This window comes from Numenius arquata, chromosome 11, assembly GCF_964106895.1.
Source record: "Numenius arquata chromosome 11, bNumArq3.hap1.1, whole genome shotgun sequence".
Lineage (NCBI taxonomy): Eukaryota > Metazoa > Chordata > Aves > Charadriiformes > Scolopacidae > Numenius > Numenius arquata.
This window is the reverse complement of record NC_133586.1, coordinates 14996172-15008262: the sequence shown is the minus strand read 5'-3', so window position 1 is coordinate 15008262 and position 12091 is coordinate 14996172. Positions and strand designations below refer to the sequence as shown.

At 34.9% G+C, this 12091-nt stretch overlaps 1 protein-coding gene across 2 annotated transcripts in view; it reads left to right on the top strand.

Annotated features, from left to right (window-relative positions):
• NEDD4 (NEDD4 E3 ubiquitin protein ligase) overlaps positions 1-12091 on the top strand; it is a 59981-nt gene that overhangs the window by 41773 nt on the left and 6117 nt on the right. For both annotated transcript variants that reach the window (XM_074156255.1, XM_074156254.1), the window contains 14 exons: positions 1041-1106; positions 1729-1848; positions 2230-2436; positions 3454-3531; positions 3746-3800; positions 3891-3949; positions 4873-4938; positions 7200-7429; positions 8045-8166; positions 8263-8333; positions 9902-9997; positions 11098-11171; positions 11320-11380; positions 11951-12010. In XM_074156255.1, the coding sequence (XP_074012356.1) occupies positions 1041-1106; positions 1729-1848; positions 2230-2436; positions 3454-3531; positions 3746-3800; positions 3891-3949; positions 4873-4938; positions 7200-7429; positions 8045-8166; positions 8263-8333; positions 9902-9997; positions 11098-11171; positions 11320-11380; positions 11951-12010 (1365 nt within the window). The remainder of the gene's footprint in view (positions 1-1040; positions 1107-1728; positions 1849-2229; positions 2437-3453; positions 3532-3745; positions 3801-3890; positions 3950-4872; positions 4939-7199; positions 7430-8044; positions 8167-8262; positions 8334-9901; positions 9998-11097; positions 11172-11319; positions 11381-11950; positions 12011-12091) is intronic.

Below are 12091 nucleotides of genomic sequence, written 5' to 3'. Positions count from 1 at the left end.
CACAGGCAGCCTTGTAACCTGATATGTGATTGGAGAAAATCCTCTGTCCATTGAAGAAAGCCTCTAGAGGTGACCCAGAGCGTTTAGTCTGTAAGACTTTGGTATTTAAATCAAATCATTAGCTTTTGTGATGCTGAGAACGTCATTCCAAATGTAAATTTGGAATTGACCATGTTTTTCTAAATTTGTACAAAGACATCACCAGTGTTGCTGGAAACAGCAGAGACTAACAAGACTTTACTTGATCTCTGCTATTCAGAATCCCAAGGATAGCAAGAAAACTGTTACTTCAGCTTGCTTGGGTGGCCTAAGCAAAAGAAGAGGCAGATGTTCAAATTATCTGTAAGAGCCTGCTAGGATGACAGTCTTACCTCTCTTCACCTCCATCATCCCCAGAAAAGAAAATTTAAAAACTTAATCATGCTTTTTCCTTAAAGTATTCCGAAAGGGTATGTGTATAGGGAAAAATCCTTCAAATAATCTGGGAAGTCCTGGAGCAAGATGAAATATAGTTGCTTAATTGTAGCAGATGAGATCTAAATAGGGCTCTGGCAGAAAGGTAGGTGCTTATGCAAAGTCCAGAGATTGAATTACTCTTCTCAAACTGAATGTCTCAGACTCATATCTTGTCATTATTAACTTAATCTCCTGTCTGAAAAGTTGCATCAGCTCCGATATACCACAGGCTTTAGTCTGCTGACAAGATAATGCAGGAAGTTCTATACTGTAAATTCAATTGTAATGTAACTGGTTGCAATTAACTCTTAATGTTTTAAGTGCCGAAACATCCATTGTTAGAGTTTTCCGAACTTTCACAAGCCTCTGTAGTATTCTGTTTTAAGTGTATAATAGACTTAATGTTTCTAGCAGTGTTAAAACAGTGTTCCAGAATAGTAGATTAAATCGACGTTGCAAAACAAATAAGACAGTTTGTTCAAGATGAAAACTGTAATAGTGTGAAGTGATAACCATTGTTGACTGTTTTCTGCCATCCTTAAAGCTACAATAATAGCTAATATGTCATTCTTCACTACTTCAAGAACCATTCCAGCAGAAGAGGTAGCCTGCAAACGTACAGAGTTGAAGAGCAGCCTGCACATCCAGTGGTATGTCATTTTCCAAAAACATAGGCTTGTGAAGCGGAGGAGTTGAAAGCTTTTCTTCGTGTAGAACTTTTAAAACTATGTATTATGTGCTGACATTTTAAATGAGATTTGGTGGCCTTCTGGCAGCTGTCCTGACAAAATTGGAATTATGAGTCTAGTAAGACTGGAGTTCAGTTGTAAAGCTTTCGTGTTCCAACTTGTGGTTTTGGTTTAACATTAGCTTAATGCATGGATAGAACCTGCAGAAAGAAGTAGTCTTCCCATGAAGCTGAGAGTTTTGTTTTTCAAATTGTTTGCTTTATAATTAAAAGCTGTACCACCTGCTGCAAACATACAATGAGCTCATAGCCATAAATACGAGGCTGGATCAGCCATGCCTAAACCAGGTATATAAATGAATCCTCTTAGATGAGAAGCTTGAGTCTGAGGGGGGAAGTAGTTTCTGTCACTTCATCCTATTCAGTAAGGATTTAAATACTGATTTTCTATTTTATCCAGTCTGCGAAAATCATGAACCTTCTGGATTATGGTTTTGTTGTTTTACGTTGACAGAAGAAAGACTTTTCATAGTCACTTTCATAGTTTTCTTAACTGTTTTTCTTCTGATATCACTAATATTTAGTTACTGCCTACTTCATCTGGATTACCTCCAGGCTGGGAAGAACGACAAGATGAAAAAGGGAGGTCATATTATATAGATCACAATTCTAGAACCACTACCTGGATAAAGCCAGTTGTACAGGTACTGTCTGTTTTCTAAGTTTTAATGGTTTTATTCGTTTAACCTTTTAAACATCTCACATAATAGAAGCAAAGTTTAGAGACCCCTTTGAAATAGAACATGTGAAAGGCATAAACTGGTAAAGCGCTACATAAAAGATGTGAGAGAATGCAGTGAGAGTTAGGAATGGTGATATTTATGGCAACTCACTCTACTATTAAAGTACCAAGAAAGCCTTCTGGAGGGTGATAGCTGGTGGAGAAGCCTGAAAGACCTCTTTTTAATCTCGGCAGCATAACCAGTGATTGTTAGTCAATGTTGTTGATATTAGACGAAAATATATTGCTCTACGGGGCTTTGATTTGTTTTATTTTAATTATTTTTGTTTTTCATTTACCATAGATTGCTATGGAACCAAGTCAGTTGTCAGCTGCACAAAGTATTTCTACAGGAAGACAACCACAAGCAACATCAAGTGATTCATCACAACAGTCTTCTCAGCAGCAGCCTGAAATGGAGCAAGGATTTCTCCCTAAAGGCTGGGAAGTGCGACATGCACCCAATGGGAGACCATTCTTTATTGACCACAATACCAAAACTACAACATGGGTAATGGAAAAGTGCTCTTGTGGACTGAAATTCCAATTTCTCTCAAGGCAAAACTTTCAGCAAGCTTCTGTAGATTTCTTTAGTGACAAGATAGCTGTGTCATGTCTGTTAAGGAACATATGTCATAAAAATGCAAAGTCATTTAAAAATATCAGTCATGAGTAGAACGTTATGAATTTAATAAACTGTATTGGCACTTGAAAGTTTAGGTTGGAAGGAGGAAAATACTGCTGTATATAGGAATCTCTTTTACAGATGTAAAGCATCTCCTAAATGACACTTCTGTCATAACTGTAAAACTATGATAGCATATATGCGCTGTTAACAGAAATCAGTTTTGTAAACTTACCTTCAACAGGAAATCCATTACCTTTAATTCCTCATATGGTACAGAGCACAAGGCATATTTCTGTGAATTAGTAAGAAGCAGGCCAGGTGCAGCTACAATATGGATGAGGAAGTTGTATAGCTACAGTTCCACCAAGTGGCATTGCACTCCACTAGGCAGTGCTAATAGATGGACGTAAGCATTTAAAGAGTAGGTCAGTACTACTGTCAGGTGAAAGAGAATAGAGAAATGCATTAAATTGTTTCAAAATTAATATTAATTTCTCCAGGATTATGGAAAGACCTCATTTAACACAAACGCCTTCCCCCTATCCCCCCAAAAAAGCTAAACCAACCAAATAAAAAAAAACCCAACCACCAAACACAACAAGCATAAGATGTGCCAGAAACTGTGTGGAAAGATTAATTCAACTCAGTTACACTAAAACCGACTTGAATGAGGGATTTTTTTTATATATACGTAAAATAAAGTGAGAGGTCATCACAAGATGTTTCTAAACTATTGGAGGACTGAGAATCCCCAAGGAACTACTGGTGGCAGAATATGCAACAATTATCTAGTTGGTACTAGGCATATTCTTTAAACAATCATTAATAAAGAGGAAAAAATGAAGAGCAAAACAAAATAACCAAAGGATTTTAACGTGCTGCTTGTTCTTTTTCTCAAAGGAAGACCCAAGACTGAAAAATTCTGCTCATCCGAGGCGAAAGACTTCCCTAGATCCAGTAGACCTGGGGCCGTTACCAGTAAGTAAACTGTTTTATACTTGTTTTGCGGATACAATTTAAATACTTAAATTAGCACTATCAAAACTTGCACGTGAGAAAACAAAAACTACTCTATTTTGAATTCCAGTGCTGAGAGTAGATGGAGCAGGGGACTGCCCCTAACTGCAGATCGTATTGAGTTCTATGCAAACTATATGGTGAGAAATTTATAATAAGTTTCTCCTCCTTACAGCCAGGGTGGGAAGAGCGAACTCACACAGATGGAAGAATATTCTTCATAAACCACAGTATGTACAACGTTGTATTCTTCCCCCACTCATCATTTTATTTCTGAACATTATATAAATTAATGGAACTAATTAATAAATGTCTTGCAGATACGAAGAAAACACAATGGGAGGATCCTCGACTGCAGAATGTGGCAATAACTGGACCAGTAAGCTTTTCTTATGTAGCTTTACATATTTTTCAAGAATATTGTTAAGAGCAAACTCTTGTCATTTATCAGATACTCAGTCTGGAAGATCAAACTTCAGGGTATTTGAACAAGGCATTTGTATTCCTTTTTAAAGACTGTTTAGAAAGATTCTGTGGAAATGGTCTTTAAATGCCAGAAAGAAAAGTCAGTTCCCACAGTAGTAAGAAACTTTCCTTATAGACTGGGGAGAGGAGACATTTGAAGTGGGTAAGAAACTTTTTTTTTTTTTTTTTTTTTATCCACAGTGTCCAAAATAAAACTAACTCAATTCATGAAGTGAACTTGAAAAAAAAAAAATGAAGGGGGGGAAAAAAAAAGGCTTTAAAAGGAATGAAATTCATTTCCAACTGAAAAATAATTATCTAGCCTTGATACTTCATCTGAAGTGCAAAATTACCAGGACTAATTGCAAAGACAGTACACATTATAATTATAGATGGGTTTTAGTGTTCAGCTGATATCTGTGTTTATTAATAGCCCACGTATGTAAACAACCTTCTCTGTCCATGGAAAATCGAGGTGTTTGTAGCCAGGTCTCTCATGATACAGCAAGGAAAGACTATGCGTTAAGTCAGCAAAGGCATTTTGGTCACTTTGATCTAGGCCAGTCGGTGATCTTAGTCACATCAGTTAATAGTGAAGTACAGGATAAATTCTGTGGAACTGATCAGAACAAATGATCTGAATGAATAAGTACTTTTCATTCCAGATGTTTTGAACTGCCCATATATTTATAAATTAAAATATCCCATAATGCTTAGTAAAACATGTATTCCTGTCTCCTCAGAACTTAAATGCATTGTCTGTTTTACAAATATAGACTAATTTATATTACATTAATTTTCAGGAGTATCTCAAGCACTTCTTTTTTCTTTTCAAAGGCTGTGCCTTATTCCAGGGACTATAAGCGGAAGTACGAGTTCTTCAGAAAAAAATTGAAGAAACAGGTTAGTAATCAGTAGGAATTGAGCAGAAGGTTAAGAAACTTATGCCCCTAAGCAAAGGAAAGCTTAGTTTACAGCAAAAGGCAATTGAACTCTGTAACCTGCTTAGGGAAGGTAAATTGACTGTCTGATCACAAATACATTTGTGAAGCAGCAACTTGGTATCAATTAGCAATTAACTATTATATAACAGTAGGGTTAGTAACTTTATGCATTGATGACACTACAAGCAGTCTAATTGAAAAAGCAGAAATTCTAAAAGGTTAGAAAAGTTGTGAACCTGACAGTAGTTTGGAAATCACTAATATAGTGTATAATAGTTTTTGGAACTCAGAATATGGAAATAGAAGTTCTCAGAATGTATTTTAGACTGTTCAGATAGAAAACTGTACTGTCATCTTGATCAGGCAAGATGACTGTAATACATTGGTATAGCCTTAAAATCTTAAGTTTATGAATCTCATTTGCAAGTTCCAGTTTGAAATGACAGTGGCAGAGATATTTATAACACATAGCATAAAAGACTGTAAATAGCATCTGGATATCCAGATAACAATGGCTCTTTGCACAACTGCAATCAAATTTGGTATTCTTGGGAGATATATATATAATAATAGCATTTGAGTTTAGACTCATACTTCATCTTTTACTTACCGAGTTTGTCTCTCGCCTTTTGGAAACCTATGCATTTTGAGCTGATGTGTAAATTGCAAACAATTGTATATGCACCCTTTTTTGTGTCCCTAGTCAGACAAGCTTGGCATTCATTCAGATGTCATTATCCTAATTTGAGAAGTGATAAGACAGCTCACCCACATAATTTAATTGTAGCATTTTAAGAATAAAATACACCTGTAGATTTTAAAGCCTACATTACTCTTGCCTTTTAAGTATTCACAAATACCTAAATGACAGTTAGGATAATGGATTGATTTATATCGAGGATTAATTATTGAATACTATTTTAATCAATTCAGTTTGGTTTTAGTAATTGATTTTATTGTTGCTTGAACTTTTTATTCTGAAAAGTTGATTTACAACTAAAACTAGGAAAAAGAAATTTTTTTTTTTTAACTGTAGGTTTATTTGCTGCTTTCTGAAATGATGACAAAGACCTATGTGTTTCAGCCACCATGTAAATTATAGACGCAATATTGTATAGTATTTTGCAACTTGGAAAATGATAAATACTGTGCTTAATTAGTAATTATTTTTTGTTTGTAGTATGGATCAAACTGTTGCTGCATATAAATAGGCATTACATTTAAATGCTGCATTCAGTTTTTTTATCTGTGACATTTAGAATAGATTATTTAAGGAGTATAAGAAAAGGAAGGAAGTATATCTGAGCATGTGCTCTTCAAACTGACTGTATTAAATATATCTGCATTCAAAAATCCATTATTTCTACTCAGTGTGTGACTAGTTATTTGAAATACTGAGTTTCATTGCATCATCCTAATCTAGTCATAGATCAACACAAGTTGAAATTTCCTGTTCCCACTTTCACTGAATTTCTCAATTTTGCCTGAAGTAATTGCTGAAATAAACTGGCTGAAAACAAGTGAAATCAAGAAAATACTCTGTTTTCATATGGTGATCTAATGATTCAGCAAAGTTTTATTTCCTGGTTTTATGCTACTCTGAAAGCCCAGCAGCAAATAAGAACTTCTTGGATATTTTTTCTTTAAACAATTTCCTATATGATAGTAAATATAAACCTTGTGATTTGTTCCCGTGATCTCAAATTTTAAGTGGACTGATTTTTATTTTACTATTGTAGGAATACTTGTTTGTCATGTATGTCTTAAGTAAGAGAACTGGACATCTAGCCTTGTAGTTAGAATATTGAAATAAAAGATTAAATAAGTCAGGTAAAATCGTTCCAAAATAATTTTACTTATAAACTCTGAGCTCTTGTTTATAATTGAGCTTATAGTATGATAAATTTTCAGTGTTAAAAAATACTCCATGCCTTGCTGCCCACAGAACAACTGAGTATGTGCTGTTACAAGTAAGAACTTATTTTAACCCTATTTTCTTGGTATGAAATAGAATTTAGTATCTGAAACTGTCCAGACTAGTTTAATCATTTATAAATAGAGCCTTTTGTCAGTCATATTCTGTTATGTTTCCAAATTATTTAAGAAAAGGATTTGTGTGCCATTATTTGTTTACAGAATTTGCATACTCTGCAAGATTAAAAGATGTTAGGTTTTGTTCTGTTGTTCTATGGTTTCTTTTTCTTCTTTTTTTTTTTTTAGAGTGATATTCCAAATAGATTTGAAATGAAAATTCATCGCACAACAATCCTTGAAGATTCTTATAGAAGAATTATAGCTGTAAAGAGAGCAGACTTCCTTAAAGCAAGACTTTGGATTGAATTTGATGGTGAAAAAGGTTTAGACTATGGAGGAGTGGCCAGGGAATGGTTCTTCCTTCTCTCTAAAGAAATGTTTAATCCTTATTATGGATTGTTCGAATATTCAGCTACGTAAGTAATACAGGTCTGGAAGACATGAAGACTAGTTAGGGAAACCAGATCAATTATATTTCTCATACCTACTTTAAAAATGGAATTACTGTTCTTTTTTTTCCTCCTCTCCTAAGCTGTATAGGCGGGTTTAATTGTTAATAACCGCAATATTCTGCACCTGTTCTTTGTTTGACAGAAGAATAATGTGGAGACAGTACCTGTGTCTTTTTTTCAGTAGTCTAACATAAGCCATGTCATCTTTGCATAGACAAGCATACACTTGCAACCATCTACTACTTACAGAAGAGGCAGTATTTAACAAATAATGTGGACAGTGTTATTCTGACTACTTTAATAGGAGTTAAGCCCTTCTGTTTGGCATGTCTAACTTACCAAGATAGTTCATGGTGTTTCAAAACTGTTATTTCTGCTATGCTAATAGAATCTTCTATTGAATGTTGTTTAATATTAGATTAGTGATTTATTAATCCAGATAGGATTGTTTTTTCAACTTCATGAAAAATAATACCCGATTTAACCAGTGATATCTTTCAGATTATCCAATGTGGGACTGTTCCAATAGTACAACATTTTGTTTTTCTTTTTCTTCCCTGCTCTCTCCTTCAACTTCAGAGATAACTATACTCTGCAGATCAATCCAAACTCTGGACTTTGCAATGAAGATCATCTCTCTTATTTCAAGTTTATAGGTCGTGTAGCTGGAATGGCTGTTTACCATGGCAAACTTTTGGATGGTTAGTATTTATTTTATGTAATATATTTAGATTAATATTGTGCGTATTTTGAATTTTAAGTTACATACTCTTCAATTTATTTGTTCTTCTTTAAAGCTTTTTTTATTCGTCCTTTTTACAAGATGATGCTCCAAAAACCAATAACGCTTCATGATATGGAGTCTGTGGTACGTAATTTGCCTTATCATATATGTTAGGATTTCATGTTCATATTAATTTTTTAAAATATATTTTTAATGACATTGTGAAGGTTGAAAGTGCATGAATCAAAGAAATTTTAGGCTACATCTTTTATAAGTCTCTAAGTTGTATAGGAATTAAAACTTCCAGTGAAAATCAAAGACACCTAGACTCTGGTTTAGGTCAGCTAAGCTGTGTTGAAAACGTGACTAAACTCTCTGTGGTGTTTTCTTAAAACATTTTTAGACACCTAGTATTTTTAAAAACTGAATATAAATATCTTTGGGATGCCTGTCTCAACCTGTTTTTTAAATTTGTTTGTGTCTTTGATTATTAAAAGGAAATGTATTCTTATATTTTCAGAGACTGAAAATATTAATGAGTGATACGATGTAACATTTTTAGAGGAAAACATAGTCCTTAAAATTTTCTTGGTTGTTTGTTTCCCTGATAATGGCTCTTATCTAGAATAGTCATGAGCAGAGTGATTTTTATTCAATCTCTTTAATTTATTACTGATCTTGCTGTCCTGTAAGAATACAGAATATAGTTCCTATCTGTTTCTGAGTAACAGATTTACAGATGTGTCCTAATTTTTTTTTAAATTTTTTTCAGTACTATAGAATCACAGAATGTTCTGGGTTGGAAGGGGCCTTAAAGATCATCTAGTTCCAGCACCCCTGCCATGGGCAGGGACACCTTCCACTAGACCAGGTGGCTCAAAGCCCCATCCACCCTGGCCACAGCTTTTCTGTGCCAGTGTCTCACCACCCTCACAGTAAAGAATTTCTTCCCAATATCTAATCTAAATCTCCCCTCCTTTAGTTTAAAACTGTTACCCCTTGTCCTATTGCTACACTCCCTGATTAAGAATCCCTCTCCATCTTTTCTGTAGGTCCCTTTTAAGTACTGGAAGGCTGCTATAAGGTCTCTCCAGAGCCTTCTCTTCTCCAGGCTGAACAAACCCAATTCTATCAGCCTGTCCTCATAGCAGAGGTGCTCCAGTCCTGTGATCATCTTTGTGGCCCTCCTCCAGACCTGCTCAAGCAGGTCCATGTCTTTCTTATGCTGGGGATCCCAGAGCTGGATGCAGCGCTGCAGTTAGGGTCTCACCAGAGCAGAGTAGAGGGGCAGAATCACCTCCCTCGACCTGCTGGCCAAGCTGCTTTTGATGCAGTCCAGGATGCAGTTGGGGCAGTATCTTAATTTTCATTTCCTAAGGCTCTTTGTAATAATGCCCAAGTATAAAGGGAAGATAAATACAGGATGAGAGACAGAGAAGAGTCCAAAATACATTACTTCAGATAATGCTGTGACATCTTATCACCATTTTACTACATGTGAGATTTTTAGTCCTGAGATTGCTGAGTTTTCAGGTTTCAAACGTCTTTAAAGGTCTTTGTAGCTTGGTATAATTTATATAATTGCAGAGTCTCCATATCCAATACAGGATTATCCTAGGTGTCAGCATTCACTGGGCTGGAGTGGAGCCTCTTGTAGCTTAAAAGGTGGCAACTCTATTTTGTATTTACTATTTTGTAATTCTCTGTCTTAGGATAGTGAATATTATAATTCTCTGAGATGGATTCTTGAAAATGATCCAACAGAACTGGACCTCAGATTTATAGTCGATGAAGAACTTTTTGGTCAGGTTAGTATGTTTATGTAAAGTAGAATAGACAAAACATGAAAGAAAACATCTGATCTGTGAAATTAGCTGATTTTATCTGTATAGTATTAAGGAAACCCCTTCTTTCACAGTCATGTTGGTTTGTTCACTCAGCTGCTTCTTTTAGCTGGCACATGCTCATGCAGTGCTCTTTTAGCTTGGCTGTGATGTGATAAAGGACTTGGAAATCAGCAGAGCTTTAAAAAATGGTTCATGCTTTTTTTCTTAAATCATACTTGTATTGAAATGTAGCTGTTACTGTGAGCGCAAGTGAGACTAAGATATCCATAGTCCTATTCGTTAATCTGGAGTAGAGATTGAGTTTATGTGATTGGCTGGAAAGGATGAACTCTTTTTGAAAGGGCAGGAATCATAAAATTCACTGGTAGATAATAATAGTTAGTACTAATAATAGTACACCTTTTTCTCTAAGGTGTACTAGAAAACTGTGGAATAAACAAGTTTGTTGTGAGTAGAAAGCTATCCAAGATAAGTCATGTAGAAATACCACAGGTCTTGAATAAAAATTCCAAATTACAGACACCAACTAGATCGAAGTAGGATAATTGCCTTTGTGGTCTTGTGTAACTAAAGTGATCCTAAGTAGGAGTGTGAAAACATACATCCGTAATGAACTGAAAATCAGATATTTGTCTACTGAGGTCTAGTAGTATAAATCATTATGTAACAGACAAGCATATCGATTTGCCTTTTTACTGGGACCATTGCTGAAATCGTTCTGTAAGTGTTTTTCCTTGAGATTTGGAAAAAAGGCCGAGTCACCGAATATGTAGTTGAAGTCCACATTACTGAGAACTTGTGTGCAAACTTGGGCAATTTATTGTAGCAGGTCAAAAAAATGGAGGTTGCTCCATTGCAGTCTGGCATCCCTGAATAATACGTATGTTTTTTTTTAAACAATCAACAGAATTGTTTATTCAGGTGACCTGTGAAACTGATTCTAATTCTCATAGTTTATGAATTCTGCAGCCTTCAAGAGTTAACTAAATAACCTATTATTACCATATGAATTCTGTTACATATGCAGCTCATCTAAGACCTATTCTATGTATTGCATTTAGACCCATCAACATGAACTGAAAAGTGGTGGATCAGAAATAGTTGTCACCAACAAGAACAAGAGAGACTACATTCAGTAAGTGGTGGTCACTGTGTGCGATGTATCTCACTGTGTTGCACCTCTAGTAATAGTGGCTGTGTGTTACTTAGATTAACAAAGGGAGGATGATGCTTTGTATATAAATTGCCTTTATTTTAAATGCTGTTGTTTTGGTTTTTTACAGTCTTGTAATTCAGTGGAGATTTGTGAGCAGAGTACAGAAACAAATGGCAGCCTTTAAAGAGGTATAGTTTTAATAAAATTAGACACAACAAATTCCTAGAAGAATTTCTTTTGTTAAGACAACTTTTGTTTCGACATCCTGAAGGCCCACATATAATGGTGTTACAGGTATAAAAAAGGAAGTGATAACTGGAGTGTCAGCTTTGAATTATTTCAGCTTTTTTTGTCTGTTTTTACTGAGGTGTTTAATTCATATTGAAAAACTTGCTTATTTCTTAATGCTGGCTGACAGCTTTAGCTGTAGTGCAAACTGTTTAATGAACTCTGCAGAAATGAAAATTAAACTAATAGAATTAAATTAAACTAGCTGGTTTATCCTTATTTGCATAAATGATAATGCATATATGATATTCAGACTTAAATATGCATCATTCAATGTAGCACAATAAAGATGTGAGAGAAGTTAGAATTAAAAGTACTATAGCCAAACTGGGGGCTGCTGGTGTCCAAACTTTAGTATTTGATGTTTTGCTTTGGCTGTGTTTACTAAAGCATATAGATATGATTCTCAGTGAACAAAAATGCTTAACTAATGCTGACTTGATTTTTAAAAACTTCCTTCATTTGTTTAGGGCTTTTTTGAACTAATACCACAGGATCTCATTAAAATTTTCGATGAAAATGAGCTAGAGGTAAGTGTATCATGGGAAAGAAAGCAAATTATGTTGAAACTTAATGTTACTGACTTAAACTTTCATGGTCTTTTGTTTTGT